This window comes from Zosterops lateralis, assembly GCF_965231275.1.
Source record: "Zosterops lateralis genome assembly, chromosome: 11".
Classification (NCBI taxonomy): domain Eukaryota; kingdom Metazoa; phylum Chordata; class Aves; order Passeriformes; family Zosteropidae; genus Zosterops; species Zosterops lateralis.
Window position 1 is genome coordinate 14566181 of NC_139771.1, and position 22766 is coordinate 14588946.

Consider the following 22766-nt stretch of genomic DNA (forward strand, 5'->3'; position numbering starts at 1 on the left):
GGGATAGTGACATGTGAAGCATCTCTGGAGATGAAAAAGATTCTTCTAATTTTCCAGCAAATAAGTGGAGATAAAATTGTCAAAAGTGATTTTGTGGCATGGAGAATTTAAATACAAAATTTTTTAAGTTTCTTAAGGTCTGATACATTTGAGTAGAGTTCAGTTTGTCAATGACACAAAAAGCTCCAGAGAGGTTTTTTTAAGCCAAAGCATGCAAGTTTGGCTGCCTAATAACAAGTGCTCATGCTGATCAAACAACTTCCTCTGAAACTTTTTTGATTGGAGGAGGGTTTGGGTAGAAGATAAAAAATTTGTGGAAACTGTTTCTAAAAAAATCTATTCTACCCTTTCCATTAAAGAAAACAAAAATATGTTTTTAAACTAAGCCCAAAATTCTGATTTTTATTTCAACTTATGTTGAAAGTTTCTTAGGGAAATATGAATATTTTCTGAATATTTTATGTAAAATAAGAAAGAAAAGGGAGAACAGATGGAGAATAACTCTGAGAGTAATATATATATATATATCCAATTTTAGTGCTTATTAAATTTCCAGTGCTTAACAATAAGACTTGAACTTTATTCTGGTCCATACCTCTGCCCAGATTAGTCATGTTTCAAGTGATGTTTAGTAGTAAAACTACTGTTTAAGACAGTTTGGGTTTGTTTGTTTGTTTTAATTAAGGTTTCTTGTAATATTCTTCATCCTTTATTTTGGTACATTAATGAGCAGGCTAATCCTGAGAGCACTAGGCAAACAATCCGTGATGAACTCTTGAGTTTAGTAGAGAAGCTCCAAAAGGTTTTTAGTTGTGGGGTCAATGCAGTTGTGGGAAGGGCAGAGTTGCATCCGTTTCTCAAAAAGGAGGGCAGATGAGAGGGTAAGGAAGGGGCAGACTGCAGGGGTGAGCCCTGGGACCTTTCTGTGAGCAATTTGGGGAGCACAGGGAGCTCAGAAGGGATCTGTGAGCCCAGCAGTGCTCATCACTCAATGCTGCTGGACTCAAGAAACTCGCTTTATCAGTGAACTGAATTGCACTGAAGAAACAGTGGCCCTTTCACCTGTGGGGGGTTTTTGTACCAGATATGCTTCAGTTCTCCAAACTTGCAGTGCATTGGCAGCAGCACTGGGACACACCTTTGCTGCTGGGTTAGCAGCAGAGCCCAGGCTGCTGGGATTCCCTCATGTCACCACATCCCCTGCAAACACGAGCAGAGTCTCTGTCTGCGTGCAGGGAGCTGTGGGCTCTCCTCACATGGCTGCACACTCGTCATGGCTTGTCATGAGAAGGAGCTCATGTGGCTAAATCTGTGCCTGTGAAGAGCAGAGGTGTTCACATAGCAGCCTGAACATCCTGAGCAAGGCTGCTTGGAGGAACGAGGTACAAATGTGTGAGCGAAAGGGGGGCTGGATTTGGAGGCACAGACTGACAGGGCGGCTGAAACAGATCGTTCTTGGAAGCAAACACATCGTTCCACTTCTGCTTGCCTGTGTTCTGCCAAGAGGCATTTGCAGTCTCTAGATCATGATGGCTGCAACCTGCTGTGTTGAAACTTTTCTATCCACAGGCTGACTGTGCAGTGTAGAAGGGTAATTTACCTTATGTGCACTTATCTTCTTCAGTGCCCAAGCAATCATCTTCCTTTCCCTTCTTCTCTTCACTCTATGAACTTGCTCATGGTATTTTCCACTAAGGCAAAAAGTCAGATGACCTCCAAAATGCAATACTTTCAATTAAAGCATTTTTGTTAGATTGACTTTTAAAAGATATGGGCTGTACTGAGAGCAGTGCCATGCAGTTCTTTTTACAGTACAGAGCAAAGTAGCAGAATGCATAGAGAGTCTTTGGCTTTTATTTTGTTTTTAATCTCAGACATATCTAGGGAGATGAATTTCCAAAGCATCTAAAAAAATCTAATTGCAGGTAAAAATTAGAATTAGATCCCTTTTTTTCCCAAATGCTCTGTCAATGCTTTATTAACTGTGATGTTTGAGACCACAAGGCAAAACTTGTGCTGTCTCAGATTTGGATGCAGCAGCAAGGAGGGAGGATAACAGTGGGGATGGGTTACCAAGTGATTTCTGCTTTTTGTGATAAATCACAGTCCTTTACTCCAATTTATTTAACAGAAAAATCACAATTATTGATGTTAGGAGGGAACTGCAAACTTTCTTGTTGTTAAGGAGCTTTGGACTCCAAAGTTCTGAAATGCTGCAAATAGGAAAAAACATTCTACACATTTAATGGGGTCTGTCCTCAATGTCTTGAGTTGTCAGTCATAACCACTAATGAGAGCTGGTTGGATGCATTGCATGGGAGTAGATCTCTGTGCTCTTCTGGTTTAATGTTCATTTGAATGTTAGGGTCACCGTCTTTCAGTTTACAGCATTGTAAATGCTTTTGACTTGCAGTTTTTTGCTTTCTGAATGATTCTTAATTGATTAATGTATTGAAATTAATCCCAAGCAGGATGCCATTATTAACTTGCTTCATTAAATTACATACCAACCTTTTAGCATCAATTCTCATAACTGTCCCCTTACATTTTAGTGTTTTTATTTCAATTACTTGCCTCAAGAACTTATCAGCATGCATTTGAGTATTCTTTTCTTCTCTTTGCTTTCTCTCACCTTGATGTTCAGAACTGAAATCACTTTAGGAATATTTATAGTGTCTAATGTCAGCTTCTTAAACACAGTAATTTACTTTTCTGTGATTCGAAAATATCCTGTTTAAAAAAAAAAAAAAAAACAAAAAACAAACCAAAAACAACAAAACAAAACATTTTGTAGCCATGCTAAAAAAATTATTAAATTTATAAAAAATGTCTTGTGGCGTTTTCATTACTAGGTTCCTGAAAATGACACTTAGATATGTAATATGTAAAAATTACAGTTGTCAGCCTATAATCTCACCCCTTCTGTGGTTCAGGAAGATTGAGACTCAGGGAGTCTACTGATTATAATCATTAGACTAAAAAACAAACTAGTTCCCTAACTGTAGTAGTAGTTTTTGCATTTTGGTCTCTGTTGTGCATTGTTGATGGATCCCTTGGTCACTTTGTCAAACATCACAAAGCAAACCCAGAGCTTGGGCAGTGTGGAGGGACCTCCAGGCTTCCTGCAGGCTCCATCTCTGCTTTAGGAAAGGGACAACAGCCCCTCTTTGTGTCTCTGAGCATTGACAAGTGTCAAATGTGGCTTGTTTGTAATTTGTGATAGCAATGGTTGCTTCATCCCTGTCCTTCTTACATGTTCTAAATCTGGTGCATTTTGACTTGACCTTTTCTTTAAGAAAGAGAGAGAGAGAGGCTGTAAATAAAGAATCTATTTTTTGCTGTCTAAGTTTTTGGAGAGTTTTGCTAAAATTAATCTTAGTTACAGAATCACAGGAGATATAAAGATATGTATTCATCTCCTTTCCTCTCCTCTCTCCTAAACAGAACTCTGAGAAGTCCCTGTTTTCTCCCAGTTTTTAGACATCTAGCCTGGATTCCAGGGAGATGGTTTTTTATGCCTGTCTGCCCATCTCATTTTAAAATTTAATTTTATTTGTTTTTATTTATTTTTTTAAACAGGCTCTGTATTCATCTAGCTCTCTGACGCATTTGTCTCTCAGAGGTTTAATCAAATGTATTACATGTGGTTTACATTCATGGGACATAGATGGAGAAATCTAACATTTCAACCAGGAAACTCCAGTTCTCCAGTGCACATGTAGCAGGATTTTGAACAGGATTTGTGTAACCCTTAGAAAAGTCACACGTGTTTTTGCTCTCTGTATCTTCCATGAAACTGCAAAGTCTTCCCATGTCTCTGGTTACCGGTGAGTGTTATGGCACATTTTAAGCCAAGGTGAGCACAGGATCTATTCATAAATGATTGCCGAGTTTCACTTTGTGCCATAAAAGAAAGATTGGTTGTAAAGTCTGAATATATAAAATAGATAGGTAAAATTGGGCTTCCTTTCCCTTTAGATCTTCTGGCTCAGATGAAAAAGTTATTAAATACAAGCTGTTCTGCCTGAAGAATTATTACTTTAGTTCTCAGCTATAACAGTGGCACGTTTCTCCTTGTATTGGCAAGAATAAACAATACAAGCTTCAGACAGAATTTCCTGGGTAGCATACCAAATGTTCTGGAAAACCTTCTCGGACAGCAGCTGATACATTTTTAATACAAATAAAACATAATTCTTTAGTCTCGTTCCAATTTGATCCCTAAGGTGGAAAAAGTATACGGACTATGCATAATTGATGTATTTGTTTGAAGTGTTTACCCGGATACTCCATTCACAAAGTCTCCTTTTGTTAATAGGTTGCCGTGAGATGTAAGAATCACTTAGGGCTCTCTTTGTACAAATAAATGGAACGTGTCATTTTTTTCGTACAGTCAGTGAGGTGGTTACACAGTCATCCTGACTGTGTCTTTGTGCTGCCCACGCTGTTCAGCCCTTAGTCAAGTCACAGTGCAGGCCTGGCTGAAATGTCAGTTTTTTCCCAGATCAGAAGTGATGGGAAAGCATGAAGGCATGCAAGGGAGAGGAGAGGATAGTTGGGAGCTTTCAGGGTCACCCAAATTGGTGTCAGGTTGACATGTCCATGTAAGCACCAAAGATATATGTGGTTTCTTGTGCAATTCCTAAACGTTACATGTGATTCAGAGCAAGCATGCAGGAAAATATCCCTCAGTAATTTATTTATCATCTGTCCTAAATTACTAGAAATCCAGTGTTACAGCTTAGTGCCAGAGGATTGAGTTGTTGCTGGGTTTTGTCATCTGTAGTTTCTGTGCTGCAGAATGACTGTGGGAGAGATGATTATTGAGGGCATTCCGAGCCCATGGTTTTCATTCCAGAGGTCAAAGAAAAAAGGCAATGAAAGTAAATCATAATCTAGTCTGGTCTCTTCTTGATGTCTTTGTACAGATGTAGACATTTATACGTATAACTGATGGTTAGCTGATAATGCTGATGGCAGATCACCCCCAAAATAATACTGCAGCAAGATGGCAGCTTGCCCAGAGCAATTCTGGTACCTGATGTTTTACCTTCTATGAATGTAAATCAGAAATCTTCAGGTTTATGGGGTGGAGTTGAGGGTGTGTAAACCTGGGAACCCTTTTACAGCGTAATTTTATTGTAGCTTTCAGATGTATCTTCTACATCTGGGATTCACTGAAAAGCACACTAATTTGACTGAGGTGATGAGTTCCAAATGAGCTCAGAGGTCCCAGTTCGAGTAATTTAAACCTCCCTTTGTTTGAAGTTCAGGTGTGCTGGTATCAGAGTTTCCAGAACAGAACCAGCACAGAAGCTGGGTTGTGCTCTTATGCTCTGCTGGAGATAGGTGAGAGTCAAGAATGCCAATCACCATCTTATTCTATGCAGAAAAATGAAACTTGTTAAATAAAGATTGCTTAAATCTGTTCAGCACCTCTGAATAGTGAGTTTTCACAGAGCAGGATTTTTTCCTATGAGCTTATGGTGTTTGCAACTGTTTCACAGCTCTGAGGAGCCAAGGAAAAGCTGTCTGGCTGACACCATCAGAACAGTATTTAACTGCTGATTGTAACTGTACCATTCCTGTGCATCAAAAATGCATTGAAACGTGGTCATTATCAAGTCTAAAGAGACTTTCTGAAAGAGGGTATTGGTTTTGCAACATCTCTGCTGTATCAAATGAAGCCTAGCTGGAGATTTGGCAAAGTGTTCTTTATGAATAAAGTCAAATGATGTACCACATTAGAAAGGAGCTTGGTTATTAGAAAGCTCAGTCTTGTTCCTGATAAAATGGATTTTTTCACCGTAAAATTCATCTTTACTTGCTGCAAGAATATTGCTAAAAGAGATTAACTTTGGATCTCAGTGTATTTTATAGTGTGTCTCATGTTATTTTAAGGCTGTAAATATATTAGCTGATCTGTAAGCTTCACTTAAGTAACTGCTTTCTGGGTTTTTGAAGAAATAGGATCATGGTTATGCAGGAACCAGGAAGATTGAATTAAATCACCCCTTTTGATATTTATTTTCCCTTGGGATCATGTTATCAGATCAATATTTAAAAACAGCTTTATGGGTAAGTGTTGATTAGAAAGCAAAGCTCCATAACCTTAACAGCTAAGCTAGCAATTTTTTTGGTGCATTTTATCTGTGGTTTGTTTGGCATTATCCATACACCTGTGTAAAAAGTAAGAAAATAATTTTATTATTTTTTTACTCCTTCCTCCCTCCTGCCTACCTTGCTACCTTGCAAACCTACTTTATCATATATAGATCCCATAAAAATATCTTAACATAATTTGAAATACTCTTGTGTGAAACATGATTAGACTGCATCAATCACTTTTCAAATTTTTTTTTCCTCATCATTTTGTATTCTCAACTGCTAAAATCACACTCTTTTATATCCTCCTGCATTTCATGGGAGGCATGAACAGACAGATAGTTCCCCATCTTGGGTGAACCAGTCTTATTAAGTACTCTCCCAAAGTGCATACCAGTCAAATTAAGCTTTAGGTTAACGTTTTGGAATGCTCTCCTCTTGCCAACTCATTACTAGTGATATGGCAAAGCAAACTATTGCCTTCTGCTATTCCAGATATTTACAGAGATTTATTACATTTCAGCTAATAAGCTTACCTTCCTAATAGCATGCAGCCCACCCTGCCTTATGGCTTGACTTGTCTCTGCTCATAACTTCAGCAGAGAATTAAAGGCCAGAAGTGAAGCTGGCTTTTAAACCTGTCTGGGTAGAGCTGTTTGGGGGTCCCTGTGTTGTGGATGGGAACATCCATCATTTTGGAGTCTGAACTCACTCATTATCTAGACCAGCTCTGCACTGCCCCTCAGGCTGGTGCTGATCCCTCTCTGTGGACAGATGGTGGTGGAAGAGTAGGGTGATGCCTGGGCGGGTGGCACCACCTGAGTGTGCTGCAGGGCCATATGGGCACTCAGCTTTTAGAGAAACTTGGTCTGTGCATGCGGTACAGCTGGCTGCTACCACACCTGTCTAATAGAGTTGTTGAAAGACTGTATGAATTCATGCTGAGCTGTGGAGATTATCTCTGTCAGCTGTTCTTGTGTCAGAAGCAATTTTTTTAAATGCTGCATTTGTGTCCTAAGTGCCCAGCCTATGTCTGCCTTTTAGAAAGTGCCCTCTTCCTTCCTTCATTACTGCTAGCATTGCATCTGAGACATATAACTGAGACATATAGTGTCTTGCCCCTAAAAATAGGAGATATTTTTATGCCTTCATTGTCACGCCATATGTATTTGCTCTCCCCCTTAAAATCTGAGTGTAAAGAGAGCTGCAAGTGCAGGTGCATCCTACCAGTGTGCTGGGGGCACAGAGCAGACTCCAGGGAACCTGGGATGCTCCAGCATGAAGCTTTTGGGCTGTGGTGCTTCTCTGGAAAGCCTCTCATCCTCCCAGCAGTGCAGTGCTCCTCATGTGCTTGTTACAGCTGGGCTGGAAGTCCAACTGTGTTGGGTCTCAGGCACTTTGGGCACAATTGCCTGTGCAGCCTGGCAGTGGAGATGGCCCTCGGTGCCAGCCCTCTGTGGATTGCCTTCACAGAGCCCTGGCTTTTCAGCTCCCTCCATAACAATCATGCTTTTGGCAGGGAAAAGCCTAGTGCTGGTTGTGGTGTCAGTTGCAGGTGGTTGTTTGTATGAGGGTGGTGACATTAACAGACCATGCAGCCTGGCAGGTTTTAAGAAGAGAGATAAGAGACTTTTCTACCGGTTGACACCAAGACTGGGGCTGTGGCAAAGCATGTGCCAGGAGCCTGGATGGTCCAGCTGACCTGCCACAGTGTTGGTGATGGGATCACAACCACTGTTCATGAGCTGTGGGACACCCAGGGGTTACGGTGCTGGCTGCAAGAAAAAAGAAAAAAATAATAAGGAAATATCTCAAATTAATAGCCAGGTTTTCTGGTAGGCAGATTCACAGAGGAGGAGACGAGATGGAAGAATCTTCCTGAGAGCATTCCTGTGTACATTGGTCTGCAGGAAGCATCTTCACTCTTCTGGGTCAGGCTAGACTTGTTCAAAGAGCACCTTTTGTTCTAACCCTGTTTCAAGTTTTGTTTTAAATCTTGTTCAGTTATATTTTACTTCTTCTCTCAGAACTTTCTCTGAGATTTTTAGATTTTGGCAATTTTGAAGTTATACCCTGTGTAGGAGGAGGGCTCCCTGACCAGAGACAGAGCTTGAAAATGCCCTCCATAGATGGGTCATGCTCCACAGGAGCACAGGAAAGCTGTAAGAAGCCCATGGAGCAGAGGCATGAAGGCTAGAGAATCCTGAGGAGTTCTGTGGCTTTAAGGCTATCACCTACTGATTGAATAGCAATCACTTTGCCACTGCAGAAATGTAGAACATCTTGAAACGAGCACACATGTCATGTTAGTTTTTGTATTTCTTTGTATTTCAAGAGGAAGAAACTGCTGCCACAAACTGAATGTTTGCCAGGCTTTTAATGCACTTGTGTTCTAAGTGCTGTTTTTCTGCACAAAATTTCCCTATTTGTTCTAAACATGAACCCTGATACTTGTTGAAATATTTTTTTAAGGAACTGAGTGAGTTGTTGGGTCATGCTAACCAGTAGAAAAATAAACATCTTGACACATGATCCTCACTGTTTTTGTCTAGTGTTACACCAGGTGAGACAGGGGGGTTGAGCTGTTTTTGTGTTGCTGCAGGAACTTGAGCAGTTTGGAAGCAGCTGAGAAAAAAACAATGCAGGCCACATCCTGCCACTCTTAATTCAGTGGCTTGAAGAAGATAGGGATGGATTGCCTCATTTCTCTCACCTACTTCTTGGAGTTCTACTGCTGTGACTGCCCAGGGACAGCCCTGTGCCTGGCTCTTGATGCACCCACACTTGATTCCCACTGGCTCTGGAGCCCTGGCAGTCCTGCAGCTGGTACCCTTGGCACCCTGTCTGCTGGGATCCAGGCTGCCCCTGGACAAACCCACTCACCATCCTCAGCAGCCAAAACTACTTCTTTCTCCTCTCTCCGTGAAGAACATCTCAGGGGCTGGAAGAGCAAAGGAGCTTCCTTGGAGAGGCAGGAGGTGGAGAGGAAAAGGTGGGAGGGTTGTGGAAGGATGCAAGGGGATGTGTGGAACAATTTGGGAAGGGTAGATGCTGTAACATTTGAGGAGACAGAAACATCTCACTGGGTGGAAAGAGGCGGTGAGGAGGATATGGCAGGTGTGTGAGGGAACAGGGAGGCGACTCAGACATGAAAGTGGAGACAGAAGTGAGGAAACTGAGGATTAGTAGGTGCTTTCTGCCTTAGGTACTATCAGCACCAAACTGTGCAAGTTCATAGCATTTTGCAAAGCTGCACACACCACCTGCAAGAACTATATGACACTGAAAATTTACAGAAAGGTAAGTAAAGATGGAAGAACTTGCTCTTAAGAAAATTACAAATACAAGACTGTATTGCAGTTGTCCTTTTGTGCTGGAAGGTGTTAATGAAAAGCTCTGTTTTAACATCGGGTCCTTGTACCACAAAGATGCCTAAAAGCTCGAAAGCCCTCCAAGCCCATGGCTGCTGCCTCAGAAATGGGGAATTTGGTGTAGCAAAAATTCCTGCTGCAGATTTGGGAGGCCAGTTTACACTAGTTTCCTTAGAAATGAGGTAAAAGGAATGGCAAACAAACTGTGTTGGAATTTGATTTTTCAAAGGGTAAGATTAAGAAGAAAAAGGAATCTGCCCTACAAGAATTTGTTTTCACTGGAATTCTAATTTAATTGTGAACTGAGGTGTGGTTGTCATTAGGGAAGTGACTGTGTAACTTAATTGACATTTCTGCATCCTCTGTGTTTGTGACTCATAGATGCTGGCTTGAGTCATCTGTGCTGCCTGGCTGGAGGGAGCCCAAGGCTGTGCTGGGAGAGAAAAAGACAGGACTTTTCTTGTAGAATGAATGAAAGATGTTGGGAAGCTGAGACGATTCCTTTTTTTTATTCTAAGGGAGAGATTGATGTGACCTCTCTCACCAGAATACTTTGTGTTGGCTAGAAAAGAGGAAAAGGCTGGAAATCTCTGCTGCATCCTAGGCAAGCTTAGCTGGAGCAATTAAATTAAACCCCTGCAAAATGCTGGAGTTCCAAATGTCCGTCTGAGCTGTTCCTTTTCAGCCTTTTCATTTTCCCCAAGAAATTTTCCTGTTTAGCCATCAGATATCATTGCTTTATTTTCATTTAAAAAAAAAAAAAAAAAAAAAAAAAAAAAGGCTGGAGATATTTTTTTCTCACTTGCACTATTCTGTACCAAATTCAAGCCAGGAGCAGAAAAAAAATGAGAGCTAACTTCCATTTGTGGTTTCGCAGTTTTGAGTTTAGCCTCCCCAAATGTGTGAAGCTGTACATCAAGGAGTGGGTGTTGTAGGATGATCTGGCTGTAATGCTTGTTACATTTTTTCATTACACCGTTTCATTTTCCTCCCTACTTAGGTCAAAATGGTTATTTTTACCTAAAAACTGTAAATTGAGCAAATTGAGAAAACTAAAAGAGGCCAAACTCTTTTTTTTTTTTTTTTTAACTCGGAGGATGAGAACCGTTTACACCTGATGGCAGTTTTTATAAAATAGCCTCCATCCTGATAAAATGTTACCCCCTGGTGTGTCATTTTTCCAGCTGAACTGCTGGTAGGATTGAGAGATCTTGCACACTGCTGCTTAAATAAATAGACTACATGCTCTATGAAGAAATCATATTATTTTCTCAAAGGAGAACAAGTAGGCTCAGTGTACTGAAATTGCTTTAAATAAACTTGCAGCTACTGTAGCCCTTTTTTGCGCAGCTGCAGATGGTAAAGTCTATCAATCAAGCTTTCCCAGCTTTGAGAAGCTGCCACTGAAGCTGCCTCTCCTCTGTGTTGCAATTATATTTTTGTCTTTTCCAGAACTTTGTATCTGAGATACTCTATTGCTCTAATCAGATTGTGCTTTTGTGAACACATCTTCTGTTGTGATAGATATGTGAACATATCTTCTGTTTTTCCTTAGATATATATGTATTAAGATCTTCCAGTGATTTGTTAATTAAATGTGCTATTCACTTGCAGTAAATTAGCTGCATTTGTTCAAGAATGCTTTGGGGAAATTAATTAATTTAGCAATGGAGTCAGTCAAAGTTTGGGCAAAAGATTGCCTTACAAAAAGAAAGGAAAATAAATTGTCTGTTGTTTCTTACTGTGCTGCTGGTTGCAAATCTTGTGGTAGTGAATGGAGGAGATGCTGTGGAGGGGGAGCTGCAGAGTCTTCCTCAGCCTTGTGCTCCAATCAGCCATTGCCAGCAGGTTCCAATGCACGATCAATGTTCCCCTCTGCTAACAAAGGAACTCGTGCACAAACAGAGCACTCTGAGCTGAGTTATTAAGCAGACTTAACTCTACCTCGGAGTTTCATGGTCTTGCTTCTTTTTCTCAGTACAGTCTCTTGTGTCAGGACATTGCACCAACACACAGATTCTGCTCAATGCCCTGTGCTAGCCAGTGCTTTGCTGTTTTTATGACACTGGTATTTCAGCCAACCTGTGGTGTAAAAGTGACTATTTATGCTCCTCATGTTTTCAAGCATCCCTACTGGACATAATGAAAGGGGAAGCTGCTGATCTATAACTTACTTAGTCCCATCCTAGTCCCAGCATATCTGCAACTAACTCAGGTGCAGAGGCAGCAGGTACAAAATGATGCAGAGGCTGAGTTAAAGGCTGTGAGGGGCAGTGGTTGCAAACAGCTTCATTGCACTTAACCAAAGATGAGGGACAGCCAGAACAGCTGATCTCAAAGTCAGTTCAATAGCTTTTAAAACCATTGTGGACTTCAAAAAAGTAAAGGAAAAAAAAGTGCAGCTTCCTCTTTGGCACAGCTAGTTAATATACCCTGCTAGTAGATACCCTCCAAAGCTGTAGTGAAATATGAAGTTCATACATCACTAGCAAGCTTTCAGTCAGAATGATGTGTTATTCAAAGTGGAATTAGCTAGAAGGATCAATGCACACCCATTACTCTGTTTAAAATAATCATTGGAAGACTCACTAATTTTTTTTTCTCTTCTCTTAAAATTAAATAGTGAATGAGACATTTAGGAACACCCCCTCCTCCACCATATCTATGACTTCAGTATATTATCATTCATAGCAGGATTATTAATACCTGAAGGCCAAAACCCAAATTTAGCTCAACAGAGCTTGCCTTCAAATCCCTAAACCTGAAACCAGTTGCTGTAGGCAAAGACTAAATCAGCTCTAATGCACATTTGTTTAAAAAAAATCAAAGGTCATGGTAGTATCTGTGTGAAATAGTGCATGTGCCACCATAAGGTTTAGTGTCACATCTTGCCTGGGTACCTGTTATTCGCTCTGATTTTACACATGAGTAGAAAATTGAAGTATTAAGGCGGCTGTTTCCATTTCTTGTTTTCCCTTATATCCTGCAGGATACTTACTTTGGGCAGTCCATTCATTACACAGCAAATGCCTTCTGCCTCCCTGCTCACCTCTGTCAGGCTGCAGGCTTTTGGCCAGATTTGTCCTTTTGCATCAGCTCATATGGGAGATGTGCAATTATAGCTTATATGGGGGAGATGGAAGAAAATATCATCTGTGGAGGAGCAGGAATATATCATTCTTGGATCATTTAGTGCTTGTGAAGGTGAAAAACTTAGAGCACCAAATCTAGCTTATCATTATGTCGGGAGCTCTGTAGGCATTTTCTTGGCTTCACAGATAGCTCAGTGTGCTATTGTGTCAACCAGTATCCCTTCTCACCCGTCAGTTCTCCTGGAGAGCTCTAGATAAATATTTCCTATTTTATTTCAAAGCAAAGCACATGTAAACTTTTCATATCTGTTCATCCACATTCCGGATCCGGCTGAAATATTTCGCTTCCTTTTATTCAGTAATGTTTAAGAAGCTAGATATTTATCCACAATCAGATTTTACAATGTGGACTTCAAAAGGGTGAGAAGAGGTGGGACAATGGAATTAGTACAGAGCAGAAGGGTGTGGACCACAAAGCCAGAATCCTTTCCAAGTGCTGCAGACTGATGCAGGTTGAAGCATCATTGTTTAGAAGGATTAGGAGCAGGGCCTGCCCAAGCTGATAGCTAGCCCTGAAATTATTTGGCCCTGAAGACATGGGTTTGAAGAGTTTCAAAAGCAATATCCATAGTGCTTTCTCTTTAGTGAGAAAATAATGTTTCTTTTGATGGTGATTATCTTGGATTCTTTCAATCCTGTTGCTGTGATGTTAAAATACATGTTGTGTGGCACAGTGTTCACATTAATGGGATTCTTCTAATTTCTGTTCTAAACCACTGAAAATCAGGTCTTTTCCCATAGAGATTGGGGACTGGCACCTGTCCAACATCACTGAGCTGCTAGAAGAATAAATTGTTTAACGATGTTGATTGTCCTGAAACCCTACAGGGCAATTTAATCCCTGCAACCTAGTTAATTCATAATAGTTTTCTTTTTCATCTTAGTTGTTTGTGCAGAGTGCTTGGAGCTTCGTTTTTTGGCTGGCGAGTTGTGTATCTTAACTGCAGGCTGTATGGGAGCTGAAGGCACACGGTTGGGGGAATATTACCCCTGACTTTCACTGTTGTAATTGAAAGTAGAGTTTGACACATTGGCATCTTTCTGTGTCAGCCATTGTCACTGGCTTCAGCTGCCACGGTTAAGTATGTAGTCATTCATCCTTGGCAGACACCGTCCTTTGCAGCATGAGAGGATGGTCTCTGGATGTTAATGCTCAGCACTCTGGGAGCAGCTGGCTATATCGAATTCAAGGCATGCAGATTTTCTTGGCCATTTTACTTAGCAGATGGGTAAGGCTTGATAGATTGAAGATTTAGTTTCCAAGTCAAGGGCCAAATGTTGCAGTGGGAGAGAAAAGTAAATTATATCACTATTCAGAGGGGAAAGGCTCAGGTACTGTATCACAAAATTGTTGCCATTCATTTTCCTCTGCCTTTCACAAAAATGCATGTCATTTCACCTTTCAATATAGCCGACTGTGGCATTCTCCTTCACTTTGAGATGCTTTGCAATACTGTCTGTGAGCCCATTTAATGAGCTTGAAAGCAGTTGCTGCAAATTTATGACAGTTTAATGTCTAAATGCCAGATATTTTTTAAGGTGGAAATGAAAGAGAAATTTATATTTTGTATCAACCCAAATAGATGAGTTCTCTTCAGTTCTTTTTTTCCCCACACCCTTTTGTTCCACACAACATCTATTTAAACATATTTTTAAAAGGAAAGTGCATTCCTTACTCCTGATCTATTCAAATGATTAATATGCACCTATTTCTCACAAGGTAGCTGGTACCAGTGATCATTAGAGAGCTTTGTGGTGCTCCCTCCAGACCTCCTTGATTGGTGAGGGGATAATCTGGGTTTCAGAGAGGCTGTCTGGAGCTTTGAGCAATGGGGAGTGTCTGGGGCAATGGGGAGTGTCTGGTCCTTTGGACAGGGGTCTTAGAGTTAAGGTCTGATGCTGCCGTGTGGCCTCTCTAACTGCCTCAGTGTGTATTTGGGAGTTTCCCTGTTTTTATTTGTTACTGTTTCTAAAATAAGCATTGTAAGATCAGTATTTTTGTCTGAGATCTTTTTTTCAGCTTTATACGACTGTTTCCAGCAGAAAGACAGGTCATGGATTTCTTACATGGCTTTAGCATATGGCTTTAATTATACAGCATGTGGTATAAATTTTAACATTTTATGAGTCTTCTGAGTTTTGATAAATCAGGGTCTTCAGGAGGTTCTGAGTTTGTCCTATAAAATAATCCAAAGAACAGAGAGTTTTGGCTGCTCTACAATGAGTGATGGAGAATGAGAGTGGGTTGGTGTTTTTTAACATGCTGAGCTCAGTACAGCTGCCACACAGGGCTGGTGCTTGCCCAGCAGAGTCTGTTTTTATGTGCTGTGGCTTGGTGGCTGGACAGCATGGTCAGCCTGGCTGAGGTGCTCTGATCTGTCCTCTGGTCACATTCCTGCTCTGCTCAGTCACTGAAACTGTTCTCTTTGGAGTATGGATGTCATCCTGAGAAGGGGCTGAGCTCCCTGGCCTACCTCCAAGGGTACAGCAGGAGAAACACCACTTTCAGGCAAAGGGACAGCACATTGTGCTGCAGAGAGGCATTAACACTGCTGTCAATAGAGCTCATGGTTGGTCAGCCTTGTTCACTGAAGAAGGAATAATTTCTCAGTCCTGCATCAGATTCAGGAGCTGTAAGTAAATCAATCCTGTCTAGAGTATGATTTCCACCATGACTTCATGTGAAGTACATATCTGGTTTATGACTGTAGAGTGGGGTCACTTGTGCCTTGCCTTTTCCCATATTGCAAATATTTGTCTTGTTTCATTGCATTAACATCAAGCCATTCTTTCTATTCAGAATGGCATGTGCACCAGGTATTGAAGTCACTCAAGGGGTACAATAAACAAGAGATTTTGCTTCTTTATGTCATGTTCATCCCATATTTACCCTGTGGTGAGAGCTCTGTTAGCACAGGAAACTGCCTAATGATATCTCTGTATTTGTTTTTCCATTGTGCTTAGCATGATAGTTACCTATTTATTTCTGCTGAAGAGGATTACAGGCATTTTTCAATTATAAATGATGCACACAAGCATTATTTAATCTGTTTATGGCAGACCTATAGAGTGTTAGTCAGTTTTGAGCAAAAACATCTTGTACAGGAAACAACATTTGTAGTAGTGGTACTGTGGATATTTTAGGGCAATTTCAGGATGCTTTTCCATCTGTCTTAATACCCACTCTGCAGCACTGTAGGCTTGTGTTTGTGCCTGGAATCCCTATGGCTTAAGAAATTTGTCATTCTTGGTGTTTCTTTTGATATGGTCTTGAAGGAGTAGGGGGGAAACTCATGACTGTTCACTCACAGGGAAAGAAAAACTTTTCCCTAACTTAGGCAGATGTGTGGTGGGTGAAACCAAAGTGCCCAGACCCAGTTATAAGATATGAGATCTTTCTCTCATTCTCCAAGGTATCAGCAGAAATGTGGAATGTAAGGTCAATCTGAATAATTCATTTCTGTTTTCCTTCAGGATTTGTTCATAAGATATTAAAAAAATATATGGTTGGAACACATATAACAAAGAAAGTTAAAAACAGTTTGCAGGAGGATATAAGCTCAAGCTTCATGACATGGAATCATAAAGCAGGTCAGAAGGACACTTCTTATTCTAGAGATTTTTTTTCCTTCTGCCTTTTTTTCCCCCCCTCCCTTCCTTTCTTTTAAGTATCAGCTGTTATCAGAGACAGGATTCTTGTATGGGTGAATCTCTGATCTCAACCAGCGTGGTAGCTGCAGGCCAGTTAAACCAGAGATGTGCAGCAATGGGGATAGAACTTGACATTTTGGATTTCAGAAACTTGATTTCCTCTGTGAACACAGGCAGAAAAAGGATACAAAGAAGTGGGGGAAAAAAAGAGAGAGAGATGAAATTCAAGGTGGGTTTTTGGGTTGTTTAAGAATTTGAAGAAAAAAAAGATGTAAGAAAACTTTTGTTCTGAAGTGTGAACCCCTCCACAAAATGAGAAAACTTTTGGTCACTTTTCTAATGGTCTTGCCAAGATCTGAAACAGTTGTACTGAAGTGTGAGAGAACTGTGTGTGAATGTAAGGTAAGAAGAAGGAAAGCATCTGGAAGGGGAAAAAAGCTACATCCCATGCAGGTCTGAACTCACATCTCTGCAAGTGAAACTTGTTTGAATATGATTTTTAAAGAAACATGAGATCCCTCTCCCCATACCCCTGGAGAAAACAAGATTTCAGATGCATGGAGCATTTGTCTTCCAGCCTCCATAGAAATCCTGTGCCTGTTGGTTTTGTGCTGTTGGAGAGCACAGCACATCTGCAGAATGTACTATCAAAGAGGCTGCATGGCTGGATCTATACAGCCACACCACCTCAGATTAAAGGGGCGCTGCCAGGGCTGAGGTTAAGGATTGATCTACTTTGACACAAAATCCCAAAAGGAAGAGTTCTAACCTTTATGATCCTTTCTGTCTATTTGCTTTCTTCAAACTGATTGCAGCTGTCACAAGAAATAAAACCAAAGTAAACAAAATAAAACTCTTTACCACTTATGGTTAGGCAGCAATAAATAAAACATTGTTTAAGTCCAGAGCAAGATTTTCTTATGTTCTTGTACTTAAATGCTGGTAGCATTTTAATGATTTTTTTTTCAATGGTGCCTATGGTTGGAGAAACCTGGACAAATGGAAAAGATGCAGGAATGTGTCTCACAATAGGCTCTGTATTTTTAGTGTTTCTTTTTGATTTGTAAGATGTCAGACAGAACCTACAAAGTGGGTAATTGGGTCCACTGTCCTGTGATTATTATTTATACAGGATTCAAAGTGTACAGAGCACCCCTTTGGGCATATAAAAGTTCACGCTTCAAAGAGCTTGCAGCCTTCAGGGTAATGGTGTTATGTCCAGTAACATCTGAGCTGTATATATTTCAAAGCTGCTTTTGCTGCTTTGATAATTTTATTGCATTTCTTGCCCTAGATGATCATTGCAAGTTCTGGAGTACTGTGATGAGGAGAGGATTTTCAATTTCCATTTACAGCACTAAACCATTTTGTCTCTAGAGAAGTGCATGAGAATGTGTCCTGAACACAGCAGAGCAGTTCATAGGGCAAATAAACGGAAAACAGAAAAATGGTTTGTTGTGGTTTATCTGAATGCAGTTGGCTGAGAAGATAATGAGGTTTTTAAGATTCTTAATTAGTTATGGGGAGGAAGGACAGGAGGAGAGGTGCTTGTGCTTGTGAAACGGGCAGTGGATTCCAATTTTCTTGTCAGGCTATGAAAATTTGTGATATTTTTACAGCACATTTTTTGGATGTGCTGTGGTCAATGATGTCCTCCTCCTAGGAACAGCTCCAAGTTGGTTCTGCCCTTCATAGATCAGTGTGTTCCCTGCTGGGCACAAGGTCCTTTCTCAGGATTTTCTTCTTTTGTCTCCACTCCTTTCCAAATACATTAATACACAGCCATAATGTGATTAAACTCTGTTTTTCCTCATGACATTGAGGTCATCAGCAGGCAGTAAAATACAGAGCAGCTCTTTTGCATCTGATGTGTTTCCCATTAGGAGCTCTCCATCCAGAAATTATCAACACCGCTCAGGTTCTGAAGCTGACTGGTGAGGAAAAAAAGGAAGAATGTACCCCATGAATAAGATATATGTCAGTATTTATATCCCAAAAGTAAATTGGCAAGTATCTTAAATAATGGAACATGTTCACAGAAATTGTGAGTTATTCTTACAATAACTCTGAAGAGGCAAAAGGTTAAAAAAAATTACATTATTGGTTGTAGATTCCTTGTCTGTGTGCAAGTAAATGACTGAAATGATGGGTTTAATTTGGAAGTTGTGGAGCTCAACCGGGTTAATCCTTCCTGCTGCCTTTCCTCCCTCTCTCTGGTGCTGGATCTCACTGTTGTGGAGGACATGGGTAATTTCTGAGCAATAGAAGGAATGTTGCAGGTTTTGGTCTGGCAGTGCAGGCAATTACACTGTCAAAAATTGATGATTTTTTTCTAGATCTTCTTACAGAGTTTTTTGCCTTTCCTTTGACCAACTGACACTAAATTAAATAAACTTAAAAATATGAATAGCAATGAGATGCCAAGGCCCAACTCCATTAGGGCTGAAAGGGGTCCAACTTCACTGACTGCATTGGCAGCATCAGATTTATGGCCGTGTTGGTAAGGAATGAACTGGTCTGAGATGGCTTCTGTTTATCACAGCAGTTCTCCTCTATGAAAGGAGGAGTAGATGGAGAAAAATCAGCTCTGTGCTCTTAGGCTTTGCAGTGCTGATAATGTGGTTAATGTTTTAAAGAATGCAGAGGACACCTTTTTTTTAAATTTAACCTTCCTCGCTTTATTTTGTGACATCACGTACCTTTGGCATTTGATGAAGATTCATTGTAAATGTGAGAACTAAGCAGGTTGTTAGGTAACATCTTTTTTTTTCTCGTTAGAAGAGTAAACTGAAACTGTTCTGCCTAATGCCAGAGGAGATGTAACCAATCCTGTATCCTTTGCATGTAGGTCAGTCAGAGGGACAATTCAGCACTGGATCCCATTATCCATGGGTTGAAGGGCGTTGTACATCATGGTAAGTAGCTGCTTAAACTTTCTACTTGTTGGGAAGGGGAGAGGGGCAGAAATATTGTCCTTAAGGGATCAGGTCACCCCTGGAAGGACACAGTGAACCTACACATTCCTCATTCACCGATGTTTAAGGTCATCACAGCCATTATTTGATTGGTAAAGATCAGAGTCATTTGTTACTTGAGAATGGTTTGGGGTGAACAGTAAACAATTTGTTTCTTTTCAGTCAGTGCTCCAGAATGCATAAGTTATCAATCACAACCTGCTGCAATCTATCATTTGTATTAGAACTTCGAAGGCAGCCTGGATACTTCACTCTGTTATTTATCTTCTGTTTGCTCTAAAAATACACCTCTCTGAAGTTTCTATTTGTTAATAAATTATTTGTCTTTCAAATTTAGGGAACTGATAATGAAACAGAAAATTAACTATCTATGAAAATTAATTAAACTTTGCAGCAGATGAACATCTTTCTAGTGCTGGCATAAATACGATCATTCAGCTGTTCTGATGCATATACCTATTATCCTTGAACTTACAGCAGATACTAAAATAAATATTAATATATTTTATACTTTTATAACTAATCTTTTACTTGGGAATTTTCCTGAAGCCTTACCATAGGTAATGCATCATCAGCAATGACATCAAGATGCTCCGGTTCCCAAAGTACTCTTGTCAGGTTTTAAAATAATGATTTGTAAAGTTTTAATAATCTCATTGTAATTCAAAAGGCATCTGCTGGAATGGTGCTCAGTGCAATAATAAATCTCTGTTCCATCTATAGTGCTGTGATAAAACATCTTTGCACCTTTTCTGAGGATTGTCTTTAGACATTAGCCAGTGCCGTAGAGCTTAGCAGACACTTTTTTTCTCTTGACTGCAAACCTAAAACTAGTTGACAGTGTTAGATTAAAACAAATAGGATTTTGGATTAATTGTTCTCCTTTCAGAATCATTTAACTTTGCAACTGGGAAGGCAAATAAATCCAACCACAGTGAAAAACGGGTTAAATGATAACATGCCATAAAGTCCTTCATTTAGAGAATTTTCCATCGGTTTTGCTGCTTATAAATTGCAGCATTCTGCCATGAAATAAAAACAACACACTGAGCTGAAAAACTGGTGTGGTTTTCCACAAAAATAGAAGTTATTACCTCGCTGCTGCTGGGTAACAAAACAGGCCAGCAAAAGCAAAGCTGGGATGCGTTAGGCTGTGAGGTTTTTCTCAATGTCTGTGTAATTTGACACTGCAGCCAAGCTGCCATTGAACTGGACTGTGATCTCTTTTTAGTTTTTCTCTTTACCTGCTTTCTATTCCAAGACTCCCAACCCCCTGCAAGCACACACTTGGTGTGTTTTAGCCACCTCATCGGGTTTTTCTGCTCCTTGTCTTGCTCCTCACAGACAAAACAGCCACTCATGGATAATCACACCAGTGTCTCCTAAGAGGATTATTCCGTTCCCAAAATTAATTGTTTGGGTAGGATGTGACTGGTCCCGAGGCTGTGATTCCCTGACCACATAATGATCACTCCATCTCTGTGCTGTCTTACCCACGGCAAAATCTGGGTGGATAAAAGGCGTTTATTTTTGTTTTGCACACAATGCACAGAAGTCTGCTAGTGTTTCAAGTAAAGGAAATCGCTTGATATATTTCAATAGCTTGTTTCCTTTTCAAAACATTAAGGAAGAAAAAGAGGAAAATCATGCTTTCCTTCCTGTTTCAAAGGCCCTGATTAAAGGCCTTTTCTAAGGCTCTTTTGGTGGTTAGAGTAAAGGAATTTCCTTCTGCAAAGCAGTTGTTGAAAGAGATCATTCTCTTTAACTTAAATATTGATAGAACGCTTCAGTGAAGAATTCTCATATCATATCTCTCTTTTAATGTTATTATATAGAATAATAGTAAAGATGTGAGGGTTTTATTCCAGATTCTCGCATTTCTTTTCTTGATGTGATTTACTTACATCTTACATGAGCACAGTTTCATGAATTTATCTGAAAAGCTTCTTCCTGCCTTCCATTTGTCTGCATTCAACTGGGACCCTAAGGCAACATGGACTTTTTGGCTCAAATACAGTGGAAAACTCTTGTGGCTTTTGAATAAAGTGGTTGGATAAGCGGGAATCCAACAAAAGAAGGCAAAATTGAAACCTTAAGTTTCTTTGCATTTATAACATTTCCATTACCATGTTGGTTTTAGGTGGTTGTCGCAATACAAAGGCACATACATATAAAGTAAAAATTAAGAATACATGTAAATGTTGAGATTTTCTTGTCCCTCTCCCTCCATCTGGCAGAGCACTCATTCAGCATGGGAATGGCACAGCCACACGAACCCTCATAATCCTCATTTGGTCATTTACTGGAAGGCCTAGTCCTGTGTGGGGCCTCCACTCTGCCTCACACTGTACAGGGCTCCCACACTGGCCTGGCCCTATAGTGGTGACAGATGTGGTAACACTCAGGTGGATCATGAGATGGTACTCATGAATGATGAGCTGAGGCTTTTAAAATCTTTTTTGTATGCTTTTGCTTTTTTTCCTGTGAAGTTCTTATATTCTTGTATTGCCCTTCCAGGGGTATGCAAACATTTCCAAAGTCAGAAGTACTTTCTATAGAAGCGAAAGCAATTTTTGCTTGATATTTCATCAGGGATTTGAATTACTTACTAATTTGATGGAACATAAATAATTGTGCCCTTCACAGTGTCACCAGCTTAGTAACAATGATAGAGAAACATACACATAAAAATCAATACAGGCTTAGTTGCTACTTAGTTGATTTTGTTTCCTCATCTCCAGGCATAATTTTGTAGCATCTTAATGGCCACATTAAACTTAATTTTACATGAGCAACCATATAAAGTTTCTTAGCTGGAGGGGAAGCCATAGTTTACCAAATTGCCAAGTGATGTCTGAATCTATGATAATGCTTTGGGGTTTGTCCCATGTTCTTCCTGCTGAACAGGATGTTCCCACACCTCTCCCCTTCTCCTGAATCTGCCCTAAAGAGCAGCACAGGAACACCGAGGAGGCTCTTACAGGAGCTGTCAAATGCTTGATGCTGATTTTAAAATTGCTTTTGGTTTTGTGCTCTGCCAAAGATTTGTCACACCTCCTGGCAGCCAGGTGCCTGCTCTTTTCACTCCTGCTTTCCCTGCCCCAGGGCACATGGGGAGCATGTCTGCCACGGAGCCCAGCCAGGACTGACAGCTGGGAGTGGGCACCTCCTGGAGAAGGGATGGGGTACAAGCAGGTGGGATTTGGATTTTCTGGTGCTGACATGCCAGTGTTGTTCAGCTCTGGTCGCTGGGGGTCTTCTCCTCTAAAAATGCTCTTCTCATCATGAAAGCTGGTGGGAAGGGTCTTTCAGCAATGCTGGTCCTGGCAGGACAGATGATACCTGTTGTTCATTGAACTTGGATCAGAGGTAGAAAAGTCACTGGTGCCTGGCTGTGATTGCACCACACCTGGGGCAGTCCTAGTGCTGCACATCTGACTCTTCTGCCTGTTTTGCTGCTGATGTGCTCAGCTGGGTGCCCTGCCCTGAGCCCCTCTCTGCTATTCATCCTC

At 40.5% G+C, this 22766-nt stretch overlaps 1 protein-coding gene across 1 annotated transcript in view; it reads left to right on the top strand.

Moving 5' to 3' along the window:
- The window catches only part of PTPRG (protein tyrosine phosphatase receptor type G), a 395271-nt gene that overhangs the window by 263515 nt on the left and 108990 nt on the right, over positions 1-22766 (top strand). The window contains exon 6 of the mRNA XM_083869612.1: positions 19128-19194. Within this exon, the coding sequence (XP_083725738.1) occupies positions 19128-19194 (67 nt within the window). The remainder of the gene's footprint in view (positions 1-19127; positions 19195-22766) is intronic.